The 13044-nt window shown below is 51.4% G+C and overlaps 1 protein-coding gene across 1 annotated transcript; it reads left to right on the top strand.

Annotated features, from left to right (window-relative positions):
- The first annotated feature begins 2365 nt into the window (after window positions 1-2365).
- On the top strand, window positions 2366-12180 carry AJUBA (ajuba LIM protein). The gene is made up of 8 exons (XM_045841218.1): window positions 2366-3747; window positions 6548-6649; window positions 8281-8348; window positions 8477-8539; window positions 9283-9413; window positions 9497-9548; window positions 10218-10286; window positions 10730-12180. Exons 1-8 carry the CDS (start codon window positions 2712-2714, stop codon window positions 10853-10855), a joined length of 1647 nt encoding a protein of 548 aa, XP_045697174.1. The 5' UTR covers window positions 2366-2711; the 3' UTR covers window positions 10856-12180.
- The last annotated feature ends 864 nt before the right edge of the window (window positions 12181-13044 follow it).

Below are 13044 nucleotides of genomic sequence, written 5' to 3'. Positions count from 1 at the left end.
GAGGGAAGTGGGCTGATCCTTTCTGTGTTTTAGAAGAATCACTTGACCTCAGGTTATGAGATGGCCTGGAGGGAAAAGGCCTTGGCAGTGAGACTTCTGCAGTGGTTCAGGAGAGAAAAGATGGTGGCCTGGCAGACATAGTGATGATGAAGGGAGGGCAGATTGGAGGGATATTTAGGAAGAAGAATTGATAGGATTTGGTGACAGGACTTAGTTGGATTTGAGGTTAAGGGAGGAGGACATAAGGCTGATGTTCAGGTTTCTGGATTAAGCACCTACGTGGTTAATGATGCCAATTTACTCAGGGAATGCTGGAGGAGCCAGTTTCAGGAGGCAGGGAAGGTGAGGTCAGTGTAAGGTGTTGTATGACTTTGAGACAATCAAGTAGAGATGCTAGTAGTCAGGTAAAATTTTTAAATCCAAGAAAGTCAGGCTGTAGATATGGATTTGGCACTCCCCTGTATATACAGACCTTAATTAAAGTCTTGGGGATGGACAGTACCGCCCCATGGAGCTCCCAGCTCCAGCTCAGGCTATGGACTGGTTGCCCTGAGGTTGTGGGCACTGCTGGAGCGTGCCCTCAGGGAACCCCTCTCCGCTTTGTGTCTACTTTCTATGATCCCTTGAAAACACAGGTTGTTGATCCCAACTGTGCTCATTGCTGCCACCACCAACTCCTGAATGGGCTTCCTTGAATGGCTTTTCAACTTTTCATATTTATTCTCCCATCCTCATCCCAATGGAGCAAAGCTTCCAAATATTAGAGGCTGTGGGAATATTTTGGATGTAAATAATTAGAAGGAAGAATTCAGTTTCTCCTTCCCCATCTGGAGACAAAAAAGGAGGGAGAGCCCTATACTTAATTCTGAAGATGCTGCTCATAGCAAGTTTAGGGTGCAATCTGATAGCTCCCCTTTATTACTAATGCTTTCAGTCCTCCCTGCTTCCAGTCTGATAGTAAGCTCTCCTCTGGATCAGAGAAAAGCTGTAAGCCTGACCAGGGAAAGAGAGGCTGATTCTCAAGAGAGATGAGGTCAGAGAAACAATGCATGCAGCTAGGACAAAGAAGCCAAGTAGTTGGTGCCAAATTAAGTTCGCAAAAGATATTAACCTCCTTTCCTTCCCCATTCCCTAAGGCTACACTAAGATTATAAAAGGTGTTCAAAATGTTGAGCCAAAAGTAGTATGTATGATTTGTTTGCATACAATTTTCATATTCGTTTACTATCTGAATACAAAGGACTCACTTTCTTTCTCTATCCCTACTTCCTCCATCCCTTGCCCCTGCTATGCTAGTCTGGGCAAAATCAATTGGCTGGTATTTGATTGGTTATGTTCAGCTTCAGCTATAGTTTCTTCTTTTCCTTATTCTTGATCCTTCTAGTATGGCCAGTGTCAGCCTCTCTTCCTTTTCCACCCTGATCATTTTCACTTGCTATCTCCTTTAAATGACATCTATTCTTCTTAATACTTATTCTTTATCATCAAGCCCCTGTGGGCCAACCAAGGGGGAGGCGTTCACTAGCCCTAAAACCAGACCTTCTTTCCCCACAGTCACCTGAAATATTTGCTAAAAATCTCATTTCCCAACACCAGGGGGCTATGCCTCGATCTGTCCTAACCTTAAAGGTACAGATGAATTCCAAACCTTTTCCTCCTTCTTCGTAGACGCTCAAGTTCCTTGCCTCCCTACACAGAGCTTTGGGTTCAGAAAGTGTTGTCTTTTTATTTAAGTTTATTTCTTTATCTTTCATTCTCCCTGGACTTACGCAATTTTTTCTTTTTCTTAGTCTATTCTTTTGGTCCCTGCATCACCCTCGATCCCCTTTGCTCCCTTTCCTCTCGCTACCTGTCTCGCACCTCCTCTCTATACGGGCTTCCTACCCTTTCTGGACTCAACGTAGGCGTCTCTGAACCTCTGTATGTATCTACCTTTCTGGTTTCTCCCTGTCTTCCTCTTTATGGACCCCTCCCTGTCTCATTACTTCTGCATCAGTCTCTCTCCAGCTCTTCTAGTCCCCACGGTAGGAACAAAGTCCTGGTGTTTGCGCAGAACATGCTTCGCATCGCCTTGTACACAACCGCCACATTCCACCGTGCCCCTCCGCGCATTCCAACTGTAGACAAAGAGTCCCACCCTAACTTTTTCCTGTCCCAATCACTGAATGATGTAGTAGCAGCTGCCCAAACTTGCCCTCCTCTTCAGTCGGCGGATCTCCACTTCCAGGACAGTTAGTACTAGCTCTCACCGACCCCATCAGCGTACCAGAGATCCCTGCGCAGACACTCCTGTTTCTCCTGCACTCGGCGCTCCGCCCCTCCAGGAAAGTAGATCCGGCCAGGCAGACAAAAGTTTGGGAGAGAAGTCCCGTCGGTGCAGTGTGCGAGTGAGGGGGGCGGGGGCTGGGAAGAGGAGAAGTGGGGTGGCTGGGCGACTTGGTGCGTGAACAGAAAGACCTTCGGATGGGACAGCCGCGACCATAGGCCCCTCTAGCCTTGCTTAACCCCTGGTGCGCGGGGGGACACAGCCCCTCTTGCTGGGGGATGCTGTGGGATTCCTGGCATCCGGCACCCGGGCCGCCCGCTAAATCTCGTGTGCCTACCCTGTGCCCCTGGGGAACCGGAGTCCGGCCGCAGGGAAAAAGAAGCGGCGGCCGAGACGCAGCAGGGTGCTTGTCGGGAAAGGGGCTGGAGGCCCCAGGCCCGAGGGTATGGAGCGGTTAGGAGAGAAAGCCAGTCGCCTGCTGGAGAAGTTAAGACTCTCGGACTCCGGCAGCGCTAAGTTCGGCCGCAGAAAGGGTGAATCTAGCCGGTCTGGGTCTGATGGGACCCCCGGACCGGGCAAGGGGCGACTAAGTGGGTCGGGGTTACCTAGAAAATCAGGGCCCGGCGGAGGTGCTGGGGGACCTGGGGATGAGCCGTTGGAGTCAGCCCGGGAGCAAGGCCCCCTGGACGCTGAGCGGAACCCGCGCGCCTCCTTTGAGGCGCAGCGCTACGAGGGCTCCTTTTCCGGGGGTCCGCCTGCCACCCGGGCCTTGCCTCTACCTCAGTCATTCACCCCAGACTTTCGGCTGGAGACCACGGCCCCAGCCCTAAGCCCCCGCTCCAGTTTCGCCAGTAGCTCAGCCAGCGACGCGAGCAAGCCGTCCAGCCCCCGAGGCAGCCTGCTGCTGGACGGGGCGGGGGCCGGCGGAGCCGGAGGTAGCCGACCCTGCAGCAACCGTACCAGTGGCATCAGCATGGGCTACGACCAGCGCCACGGCAGCCCCCTGCCCGTCGGGCCATGCCTGTTTGGTCCACCTCTGGCAGGGGTTCCGGCGGGCTATTCCTCGGGAGGGGTGCAGTCCGCTTACCCCGAGCTCCGCGCTGCCCTGGACCGACTGTGCGCTCATCGGCCCCCTGGGTTCGGCTGCCAGGAAAGCCGCCACTCGTATCCCCCGGCCTTGGGCAGCCCTGGGGCTCTAGCCGGGGCTGGAGTGGGAGCGACAGGGCCCCTGGAGAAACGAGGGGTGCAACCCGGACGACACTCGGTGACCGGCTACGGGGACTGCGCGTCTGGCGCCGGATACCAGGACGAGCTAACAGCATTGCTGCGCCTGACGGTGGGCACAGGTGGACGCGAGGTCGGTGCCCGTGGGGAACCCTCTGCGATAGAACCGTCTGGTCTTGAGGAGCCTCCAGGTCCTTTCGTTCCAGAGGCCACCCGACCGCGAATACGGGAGCCGGAGGCCAGAGAGGACTACTTCGGTGAGTGGTTAGGGAAAGGAAGGGACCCGTCACTGCATTGGGTTGCTCACTGCCCCGACAACCCTAATTGCCGACGCCGGGTAGTCAGAGGCGGAGATGCGGGTTCTAGAAACGAGGCTAGAGGGACTTCTTACTGGGTTTCACATGGACTAGGGGCTTCTTATTCCTGCTGAATTCTAATCCCCCCGATTATATCTGGAGTCCCAGTTCGCCAAGCTTTAGTGTCTCGGTTTTTCTGCGAAGCAGGCCTCTTGGGGAAGGGGCCATGGGGCAGTGAGAGCATCCCTCCATCCTGCCCCCCCTTGGTGGTGGTGCCCCTGCAGGCTTCTGTGCGCTGAGCCCCCACGCGGGCCCAGGCTCCGCCCGCAGGAATTTGGGGAATTCGCAGGGGGGAGGGGACGGGGCGGGCGCGCCGCGTGCGTGCCGGCTCCTGTCCCTACGTTCCAGGTGCCCGCGGGCGGGGTGGGGCGGGCTGTGCGGTGCAGGGCGGAGGGGTGGGGTGCAGCGGAAGGGGGCGAGGGAGTGCTCCCAAACACGCGCGAAGCTGTGGCCGCAGTTGGGGAAATGGGACATGGGGGTGGGGTGAAGCACTCCGGGTCGCAAAGTAGGAAGCCTACTGTTGCCGGCCCCAGACCTGCTGGCTCGATGCTTGCGTGCAGTTAAGGGGAAACCAGGTGGTGTCGGCTTCTATTTTCCCCGTCCGGAAGTCGGGGCAGAAGGCATGATCGCTGAGACACCATCGTCCCTGATGGACAACAACCCTGTGTAACTGCCCGAACAACGTGGTCTTAAGTTCTGGCCATTACCTGCTCAGAATTCAGGCTAGAAGTAGCTTCTTACTTTTCTGTTGCTGTTAAGGAAGCCTGGTCGTTGTCTCTCTCCCCTCACGTCTTTAAGAAGTATTGATTGATTTTATGTTTCAGCTGGGGGGGGCGGATATTAGGGTCTTGAACTCTTAGCCAAGACCTACAGGCAGCACTTCGCTATATAAAGAAATACTAATTTGATTGGGACAGGAAGAACAGAAAGAAGTGGAGGGCTCATCCCCAGGGCTATGGGCCTCTTCAGTTTTCCGAGCATCTCATCTTTCTCCCTGTCCATGTTCCTGCCTTGGACCCCATGCTCTAGACCTCTATGGCTAGAAATGTGAGTAGCGAGAGAACCCCAGCCAGAGAGGGAAGGTTGGAGAGAAGGTACAGAGCAGGGCTGCAGGCTGGAGGGCCATGCCTGGTTTAACCCAAACCCTTCCATCGTTTTCCCTCTATCCTTAGAGGGGAAAGCCCAAAACAGATGAAGCTTTGGTCAAGGGAGACAATGTAACAGGATCCTTTTTGCAGTTTTCTTTTGAGCCCCAGGAGAAATAGTTGTTTGGTGGAAAGAAGTTTCTTTGGCTAAGCCATCAGAGCCAAAAGGAAAAAAGAGCTCAGAGAGGGTGTGATAAAATGGTAGGAAGAATCTAGGTGTGGATATCCTGGGTTAGAGGAAGTGAGGTCGACATGCCTGAGCAGTTTGCTCTTGCCTTTCCATAATAGCCAAGTCTTTGCAAAGAAATAGCTTTGACTGTGCCCCCTGGCATGGCAGTCTTCGGGCAGAGCACTTCCACTGGGAGGCCACGTTTTGACCCCAGAGGTAGGGGCCTCTTCTCCCTGTAGATCAGGTTGCCTCCTCTGACAGAACCCCCAGCCTAACTGTACCCTCCTACTCCTGCCCTTCATAGGGGCCCTCTTCCTTGGCTACAGCTTTGCCCAGCTGCCAGAGGGTGGGAGCAGGACAGGCCCAGGCCCATCAGTTGCTGCAGCTGCTGCAAGGGCTTCCAAGCCCCTGGGCAAAGACAGGGATGGGCCCCAACAGGCAGGGAGTGTGGCAGTGTGCCGAGGCTTAGAGGTGGGGTGGGGTGAGGCAGGCCCGTTGGGATCTGCTCCCCAAAGACAGGCCCTCACCCTCACTCATGGGCCTGGAATTGGGGAGTGGAGGAAGGGAAGGACACACCCAGGAAAGGCGGGTGCCAGAGCCAGATGTATGTATTTTAGGGGGGATGTTGGGGAAAAGCAGTTCAGCTCTGTCCCTCTCATGAGAGAAGATGACAAGGAGACATTAGGGGTTCTGCCACCCTTCCCCCTCTTCCTATGCAACCCCCCTGGGAACACACCCTGCATTCTCAGCAGCCACCTCCCTCCAGGAGTCATGCTCACATGGTGCCCTCTGCATAGGACTCATTGCTGAGCCAAATCCTTCTTTTTCCATTCTTGGAAGCCTGGAGGTTTGGAGCAGTGAGAAGTCATTCTGTAGCCGAATACCAACTCATTTCACACATGGGGAAACAGGTCCCAGAGAGGCTTTTTGGGCCTGGCCTGCTTTCTCTGGGGTTTTTTTGGGTTTGCTGCTGGGCCTATATGGACTGGCATCTACAACTATTTGTCCCACATAGTGCAATAGGGATTGTACTTTGCCTCTTTAGCCTTTTCTCCCCAATAGAAAGTAAGTATTAGAAAGCCATAGAAAAGTCAAAGCATTATCTTTGACTTTTGTCCAGTTTTCACAGTGTTAAACACAATAATTTGCTAGGCACAAGACAGATACTCAGAAAATATCTGTTGATTAATCAATGAATAGGAATGGATCTGCTCAGGCAAGACCTTGCTGCATTCCATTTCTCACTATCGTGTTTTCCCAGAAAGGAGCCCATAAAAGTGGGGCTCTGACTGGTGGTCCTCTGGCACAATTAGAAAAGAGCAGGAATCCCTGGTTTTGAGCAGGGCGGTGGGGTGAGGTATGATGCTGACAACATCTCTCCCCTCAGGCACCTGTATCAAGTGCAACAAAGGCATCTATGGGCAAAGCAACGCCTGCCAGGCCCTGGACAGCCTCTACCACACCCAGTGCTTTGTCTGCTGCTCCTGTGGTGAGTGCTGCCCCCGACCTGGACCTGGACCGAGGCCTCGAGCACTTCCCACACATACACAATCACAAGTGCCTAGGGAAACAGGAGCAGAACTTGTGCCCCTTCATTTGCTCTCAGAGCAGCTGTCCCCACCATGTGTCTGGACGTCCATACTGCTCTGCCTTCTCTCTTGCTTCCCTTCTCTGTCTCTACCTGGTTCTCCCACCCCCATTTTAGGTCTGCTTTCTGGAATAAGCCTTCCCTCTGTTCAGCCTCTTTCCTCCCCTCTGTTCCTTCCTCTTCTGCCTCCCTGTGTGCCCAGCCTGGACTCCCACCTCTCATGAGTGGGGTTTGGTCTTGGGCAGCCCAGTTGCCTGGGGCAACGGTGAAAGATTGGAATGTGGGAAGGGGGGGCTGGGGGAGTAGGGGACTGTGGGGGGCAGCGAGGGGGATTTTCTCTTGGCTGGTCAGAGTTCAGCCACCTCGCTAGAGTGCAGGCCACGGGGCCATGCCAAGCTGATGACATCACGCTCCAGGAATGCCTGCTGTTAACTCAGGAGGCCCGAGGCAGGGGGAGGGGACCTGCTCCCAGTGGCCTTAACACCCCAGCCCTTCTCTCACGTCCCTCATTACCTCCTCCCTACTGCTTACCCACTCTGATTCCTTTGCTAAACCCTTAATCTCCTATCTCTGCCTGTCTGACTCCGGGTGCTCAGCTTTTCTCTCACCCTCCACCCCCACCCACCAGCCTCTGGCTGCTTCTCTTTAGGTTCATCTATCTGTCTGTCCTTCTCTTTATTGGGCCTCTTCCAGGTATCTCTCTCCCTGTCTACTCCCCTGTGTGTCATAAGTTTCTAAGTTAGCTTTTCTGACCACTAGGCAGAGCTGGGAGTGGAGATTTTGATGAGAAGAGGGCAGAGGTGGAAGAAAGACCCATTCTCCACCTTGGTCTCACTCCTCCCCGATTCCTGACAACTTAGGTGCCCCAGAGTAGTGCCTAGGTGTTGGTTACCTGGGAAATGGTCCTGCCTTTTCTGCTCATAGAAGATCCTGAGCTGCCTCTGACCCTGGAAACTCGGTCCCTCTATGCTTGGGGAAGCAGCCTAGTGCAGCAGGAAACACGACCAACTTTGCTCCCATACAAAGCACTTTGTCCTCAGCAGTAACTCCAATAAGTCCTGACCTCTGTAGAGACTATCCCTGGAGGGAGACAGATCAGGCTTGGAGAGCAGGATAGCTTTGCCCAGGCAAAGAGGCTCAACTCTTAGTTTGAAAGGGCAAGGTCTGTGACAGTGTGATTGTGATCATCTCTGTGCATTATACACCACCTTCTTCAGAGCTCCTTTAACCATGTACTCAGCCTGTGGTTGGCTTTGTTTTCCCATTTGGCTCCTTGTGCACTGGGTGCTGGAGAGGAAGGCAGGAGTTAGAGGAGCAGTGAGCAGAGAAGAGGGGAGATTGGCAAAAATGAGGCTAAAGCAGATTGGAATTGCATCAGATGGGGTTTTTTTTTTTTTTTTGTATGTGGGGAGTGAGAGCAGACAGCAGTTGGGAGGATTTAAATGCATTACACGACATTGGAGAGCACTGAGTGGGGAAGCCCTGTTCCTGGATACCAGGATAGGCTCCAGCCCCTTCTCTGCTGCTTCCAGGGAGAACTTTGCGCTGCAAGGCTTTCTACAGCGTCAACGGCTCTGTGTACTGTGAGGAAGATTATCTGGTGAGTGAGAGGGATCCCCTCCCTGGGCTTAGAGTTGACTCCTCCACTGGCACCTTCATTTTTGTAGCCCATTAAGATTCCAGCCATCGGGTCATTCTCAGCTTGTAACATCCTCTCTTGGTCTCTAGTTTTCAGGGTTTCAGGAGGCAGCTGAGAAGTGCTGTGTCTGTGGTCATTTGATTTTGGAGAAGGTAAGTAAAACATTTTCAGCAGAGACTGTAAGGCTGAGGGGCAGAGTCAGGGACTAAAGGAGTAATGAGAAAAGCAGGGGGGCAGCACCTATCACCAGAGAGTCACTTTCATCCATTCTTCCCCAGAGCAACTGTTTACAGTGGCTTCTCTCAGCCTCTGAGATCAAGTCTGGACACCTAACCCTGCCATCCCTAGACCTGTGTGATCTGATCTTCCTTAATTCTGCAGGCACAGTCTGGCCCTCCAGCCCTGCTAGGAATATGGGGTTCTGGGTCTTAATCCCCTTTCTGCTACTGGATAGAATCAGTTGGAACTGTTTTCTTTTCTGTAAGAAAGAGTGATTGAATTGGAACCAGTGGTGCTCAGCCCTGGCAGCCCAGCAGATCACCTGAGAAGGAGTAAAGAAAAATATCGGTGCCTGGGTCATCAGCAGAGCCTGTGGTGAATGCACCTGGATAATACTTCTGGGGTGGGATCCAGGCTTTGGTGGTCTTTAAAAGCTCCCTGGATGATTTTATTATGTAGCTAGGGCTGAGACCCACTAGGCTGGGTCCTCTCTAAAACCTTTTCCAGGGTTTCTGCCTCCACTTTAAGACTCCTTGGTTGCCTCAGATGTCATAGCATTGTTCTGGGAGGATAGCAAGGGGTTGGGTGAGTTTTGTGGGAGCAACAGGGGACATCATGGGTAGCTGAAGAGCTGGGACTGGAGGGAGACTGATTCTCTTCCCACTCCACGGGCCAGATCCTACAGGCAATGGGGAAGTCCTATCACCCAGGCTGCTTCCGATGCATCGTGTGCAACAAGTGCTTGGATGGCATCCCCTTTACTGTTGACTTCTCCAATCAGGTGTACTGTGTCACCGACTACCACAAGTGAGTCCACCCCTTGGGATATCGTATGGAACTGGGCTCAGGGATTGCTGAATATCAGTTCATCTCCACCCTCTCTCTTTCAGAAATTATGCTCCTAAATGTGCAGCCTGTGGCCAACCCATCCTCCCCTCAGAGGTCAGTATGTCTGGGTTCTCCTGCAGGGCAGCCAGTGCTGCTGCCTCTGGGGAAGGGATGGGGACATGCTGCCTGGCCTCCCACGGGATACAGTGGTGCTGAGGAATGTACTCTGTGAAGATTCCCGTGTGACTCTGCTCTCAGGGTCACCATCCTGACCCTAACATCTGTGCCTGGACATGTCTGGCAGCCTCACTGGGCCTGGGCTCTGTCTCTTCTCCCCCAGTCCAAAGGAAGAGACTTTCTTTGAGGTCAAGGTCACCGGATCCCAGATGTAGGGGCTGGAAAAAGGTGGGAAGAACCCTCAGGGCTGGTAGGAAGGTATCAGAAATGATTTATACTGGGTGTGCTAAGGATGAGGAACCAGACCCTATTGGATTTCCTTGTCCTCAGCTTAGCCTACCCCTTTCCCTTCCTTTTACTTCTCCTATAGCTGGGAGAGGTAGGGAAGGCCAAGCCCCTGAGGCCAAGGAAAAGGAGGGGGAAAATTCCAGTAGGACTTGCATATGCCACCTGAAAGCTACAGAGAACTGCAGAGAGGCTCTGGAGGCCTTTTTATGGTCTTCCAATTGCTGGGGCGGGGTGGGGGTGGGGGGTGCTGTACGGGGGAGGGTGGAGTTGGGATTGTCTTATTGCTCTCATCCTCATTGGGGGTCTGCATTATTTCAGGGCTGTGAGGACATTGTGAGAGTGATATCCATGGACCGAGATTATCACTTTGAGTGCTATCACTGTGAGGTGAGTGTTGGGGCCAGGGCTCCTGGAGAATTGGTATAGGACCCAGGGAAGTCAAGTCCTAGGACTTGAGTGTAGGAGAGTATAGAGTATGGAACACTAGGAAAGTGCTCTGACCTATCTCCAGTCTCTTTCTCATCCTCCAGCCAGTCACTCTGGTCCTAGTTGTTTAGTCCTTTCTGAATCTGGCTTACCTAAAGTCAAGATTCTTGAAACTATAGGGCCTCCTGGTATCCTCTGGAAATGGAGCCTCTCATTATTTCTACTATAGCAGCGACACCTGGTGTCCAGCTGAGGTATTTTCTCTGGTTTCTATTCTGGGAGTCAGTCCTGTTCCCACTCACCCTTTTTCTTCTAGTCATTAGAAGTCTGGTGTTGAGCATGGCAGACTTCCAAGGTGTCCAAGGTGCCTAGGCTGAGATCAACTAGATGTCCTCTTTCCCTAGGACTGCCGGATGCAGCTGAGTGATGAGGAAGGCTGCTGCTGCTTCCCTCTGGATGGGCACTTGCTCTGCCACAGCTGTCACATGCAGCGGCTCAATGCTCGACAGCTCCCTGCCAACTATATCTGAGCTGTAGTCACTGCTGCTGTCATCACCACCGTTGACAAATTCCTCTGGCCAGTGGGCGCCCCCTGAGGCCATCTGAGGCAAAGGATGTACTTTGCAGGCCTGGTGGAAGAGTCCTTTGGGGAGGGCCCCAAGAACCAGAGACCCAAAGATCATGACATTCCAAATGGATTGTGGAGGAGGAACCTTCCTGTTACCATGGTGGGGGTGACTGGCCTTCTTTCCACATGTGCAACCTATGCGGTACCATATACTTAGGCACACACAGGCAGGTTCCAGTATACTCTAAAGGTCTGATTTTAGTCTGATCTCCAGTGTATGTCTGTGCATAAATCAAACAGTGTTCTGGTTCTGGATTATAGGAAGAAAGGACATCATGGGAGCTTCTGACAGTTTTGTGCCCCACACATGGATGGGGTCAGACATGGGATCAGCCAGATTCTTACCACACCACAGTATCTTATTTCTGTATCTACATGAAGAGGTGGACCTTGTTAATGAGTTATTTCTTGGCCACCTTCTCTGCAAGGACTAAGATGCTCACCTCTCTGTTGGGAATGGAGACCAGCTCCAGGTGGGCCTGCTGCCTGTGTTGCCTGTTTCTCAGGGACTCACGTGGGCCTGGGGTGCCTATTCTTGGTTCCTCTTCTCAGCTGGGGGAGGAGGTAATGAGTGGGTCTCTGGGTGTGAGGTTGCTGGGGGAGATGTTTAGGAAGTTTCAGGCTATCCACGCTCCCTAGGTGTAAGTGCACTGAGCCCTTCCCCCCAGTATATGCACCCGTGGGCATATTCTCCCACACACCTACTCACTTCCCTTCTTCTCAGGTCACTCTTACACTTGGTTGCCTAGCAGTAGCTCACTACTCCAGAGGTGCCACCTTTCAGAGGGATCCAGGATTACATCTACTGCAATTCCCAAACTTGGAGGTTCTGGGGAGCCAGAGGGGCAAAACACTTTGACTTGGTTCTAGTCAATTTGGCTGAAATTGGTTCACCTAAAAAAGCTAGATCTCATAAAATCAATTCATTGAAAACTTGTGTTTAAATTTTCAACCACTTTTGCCAAAAGTTCAAATCCCTTTTGGGTTGTTTGTTTAGCCTTTTAGGTGTTCTGTTCTTTTTTGTCATGCTTTGAGTATTTCAAAGATTTATACCTCTTCATCCAAGAGTACTGAATTATCAACATCAATTTATCAAATTTGCAGCAATATGTAAATGATGAAATTGCTTCCTGCTACCTTTATGGGTATCTGTCTCTGTTACCTACTTTTCAAACACTTTTTTAAAAAAGCTTCAAGTTTCTAGTAATAAATATAATTGGTACAGACTTTTGTGTATCATTTTTTGTGTTTCTTAATCCAATATTCCTTTACAAATTAGATGCCTTGAAAAATGTAACAAAGCTCAATATGATTTTATGCTTTGGTCTAACTTCCATATCCATGCTGTTAAAATGCCAATATATTCTAAATAAATGAACGGGCATGTGGCATATTCAGTTGACTAACAATTCAAGGTTATACAGACAACAGCAATATAAAGTGGAAGGGTGAATCTGCTAAATCCTTTTGAGAATGCTGCAGATTTGATAAATACTTATTTTAGACTAATTGTCTCTAGGTAAATTGGTTTTAGGCAAATTAATCTGATAATTAATTTTGAATCCTTAGTCTTCATTCTTGGTCACTTAGAATGTCATAGTAGAAATAATGACTCCTGAGAATAGAAATTCCTCATTTAAGCCCTGGCCGGGTGGCTCAGTTGGTTAGAGCATCATCCTGGTACACCAAGGTTGTGCATTCAATCCCCAATCAGGGCACATACTACAGGCAAGCTGTGAATGCATAAATACATGGGTCAACAAAACCGATGTTTCTCTCTCTCTAAAAGAAAAAAAAAAAACACATTTAGGGGTTATTTTAAGATGACTGCCAGCCATCCTGGGAATTGCATAGAAAAGGCCTCAACGAGAAAATGAGAGTAGGAGTTCAGATTCATACCAGCGGGGCAAATGCACTTTGGAGGAATAAATGTGCTGATACTAGACTACTTGTTGTACAGCTGGAGTTACTTATAACTATTATTATTAGATTCTGTGACTGGGAAATTTTCTCAGCAGGGTGCTCCAGGTCTGGGAGATCCATAGAAGCATGTGTAACTTTATATCTATCCCTTCAGTATTTTCTTTACTC

This window comes from Phyllostomus hastatus, unplaced genomic scaffold (assembly GCF_019186645.2).
Source record: "Phyllostomus hastatus isolate PE091 unplaced genomic scaffold, TTU_PhHast_1.1 phas_contig_348, whole genome shotgun sequence".
In the NCBI taxonomy this organism is placed as follows: Eukaryota; Metazoa; Chordata; class Mammalia; order Chiroptera; family Phyllostomidae; genus Phyllostomus; species Phyllostomus hastatus.
Note: the sequence above shows the minus strand (reverse complement) of the source record. Positions and strands in the feature narration are given on the sequence as shown.

Bases quoted from the DNA above. Each gene is read 5' to 3' on its own strand.
- AJUBA (XM_045841218.1), top strand. From the start codon at position 2,712: ATGGAGCGGTTAGGAGAGAAAGCCAGTCGCCTGCTGGAGAAGTTAAGA. The intron at 3,748-6,547 runs GTGAGTGGTTAG...CTCTCCCCTCAG, and splicing joins GGCCAGAGAGGACTACTTCG to GCACCTGTATCAAGTGCAAC. The intron at 8,540-9,282 runs GTAAGTAAAACA...TCCACGGGCCAG, and splicing joins GTCATTTGATTTTGGAGAAG to ATCCTACAGGCAATGGGGAA.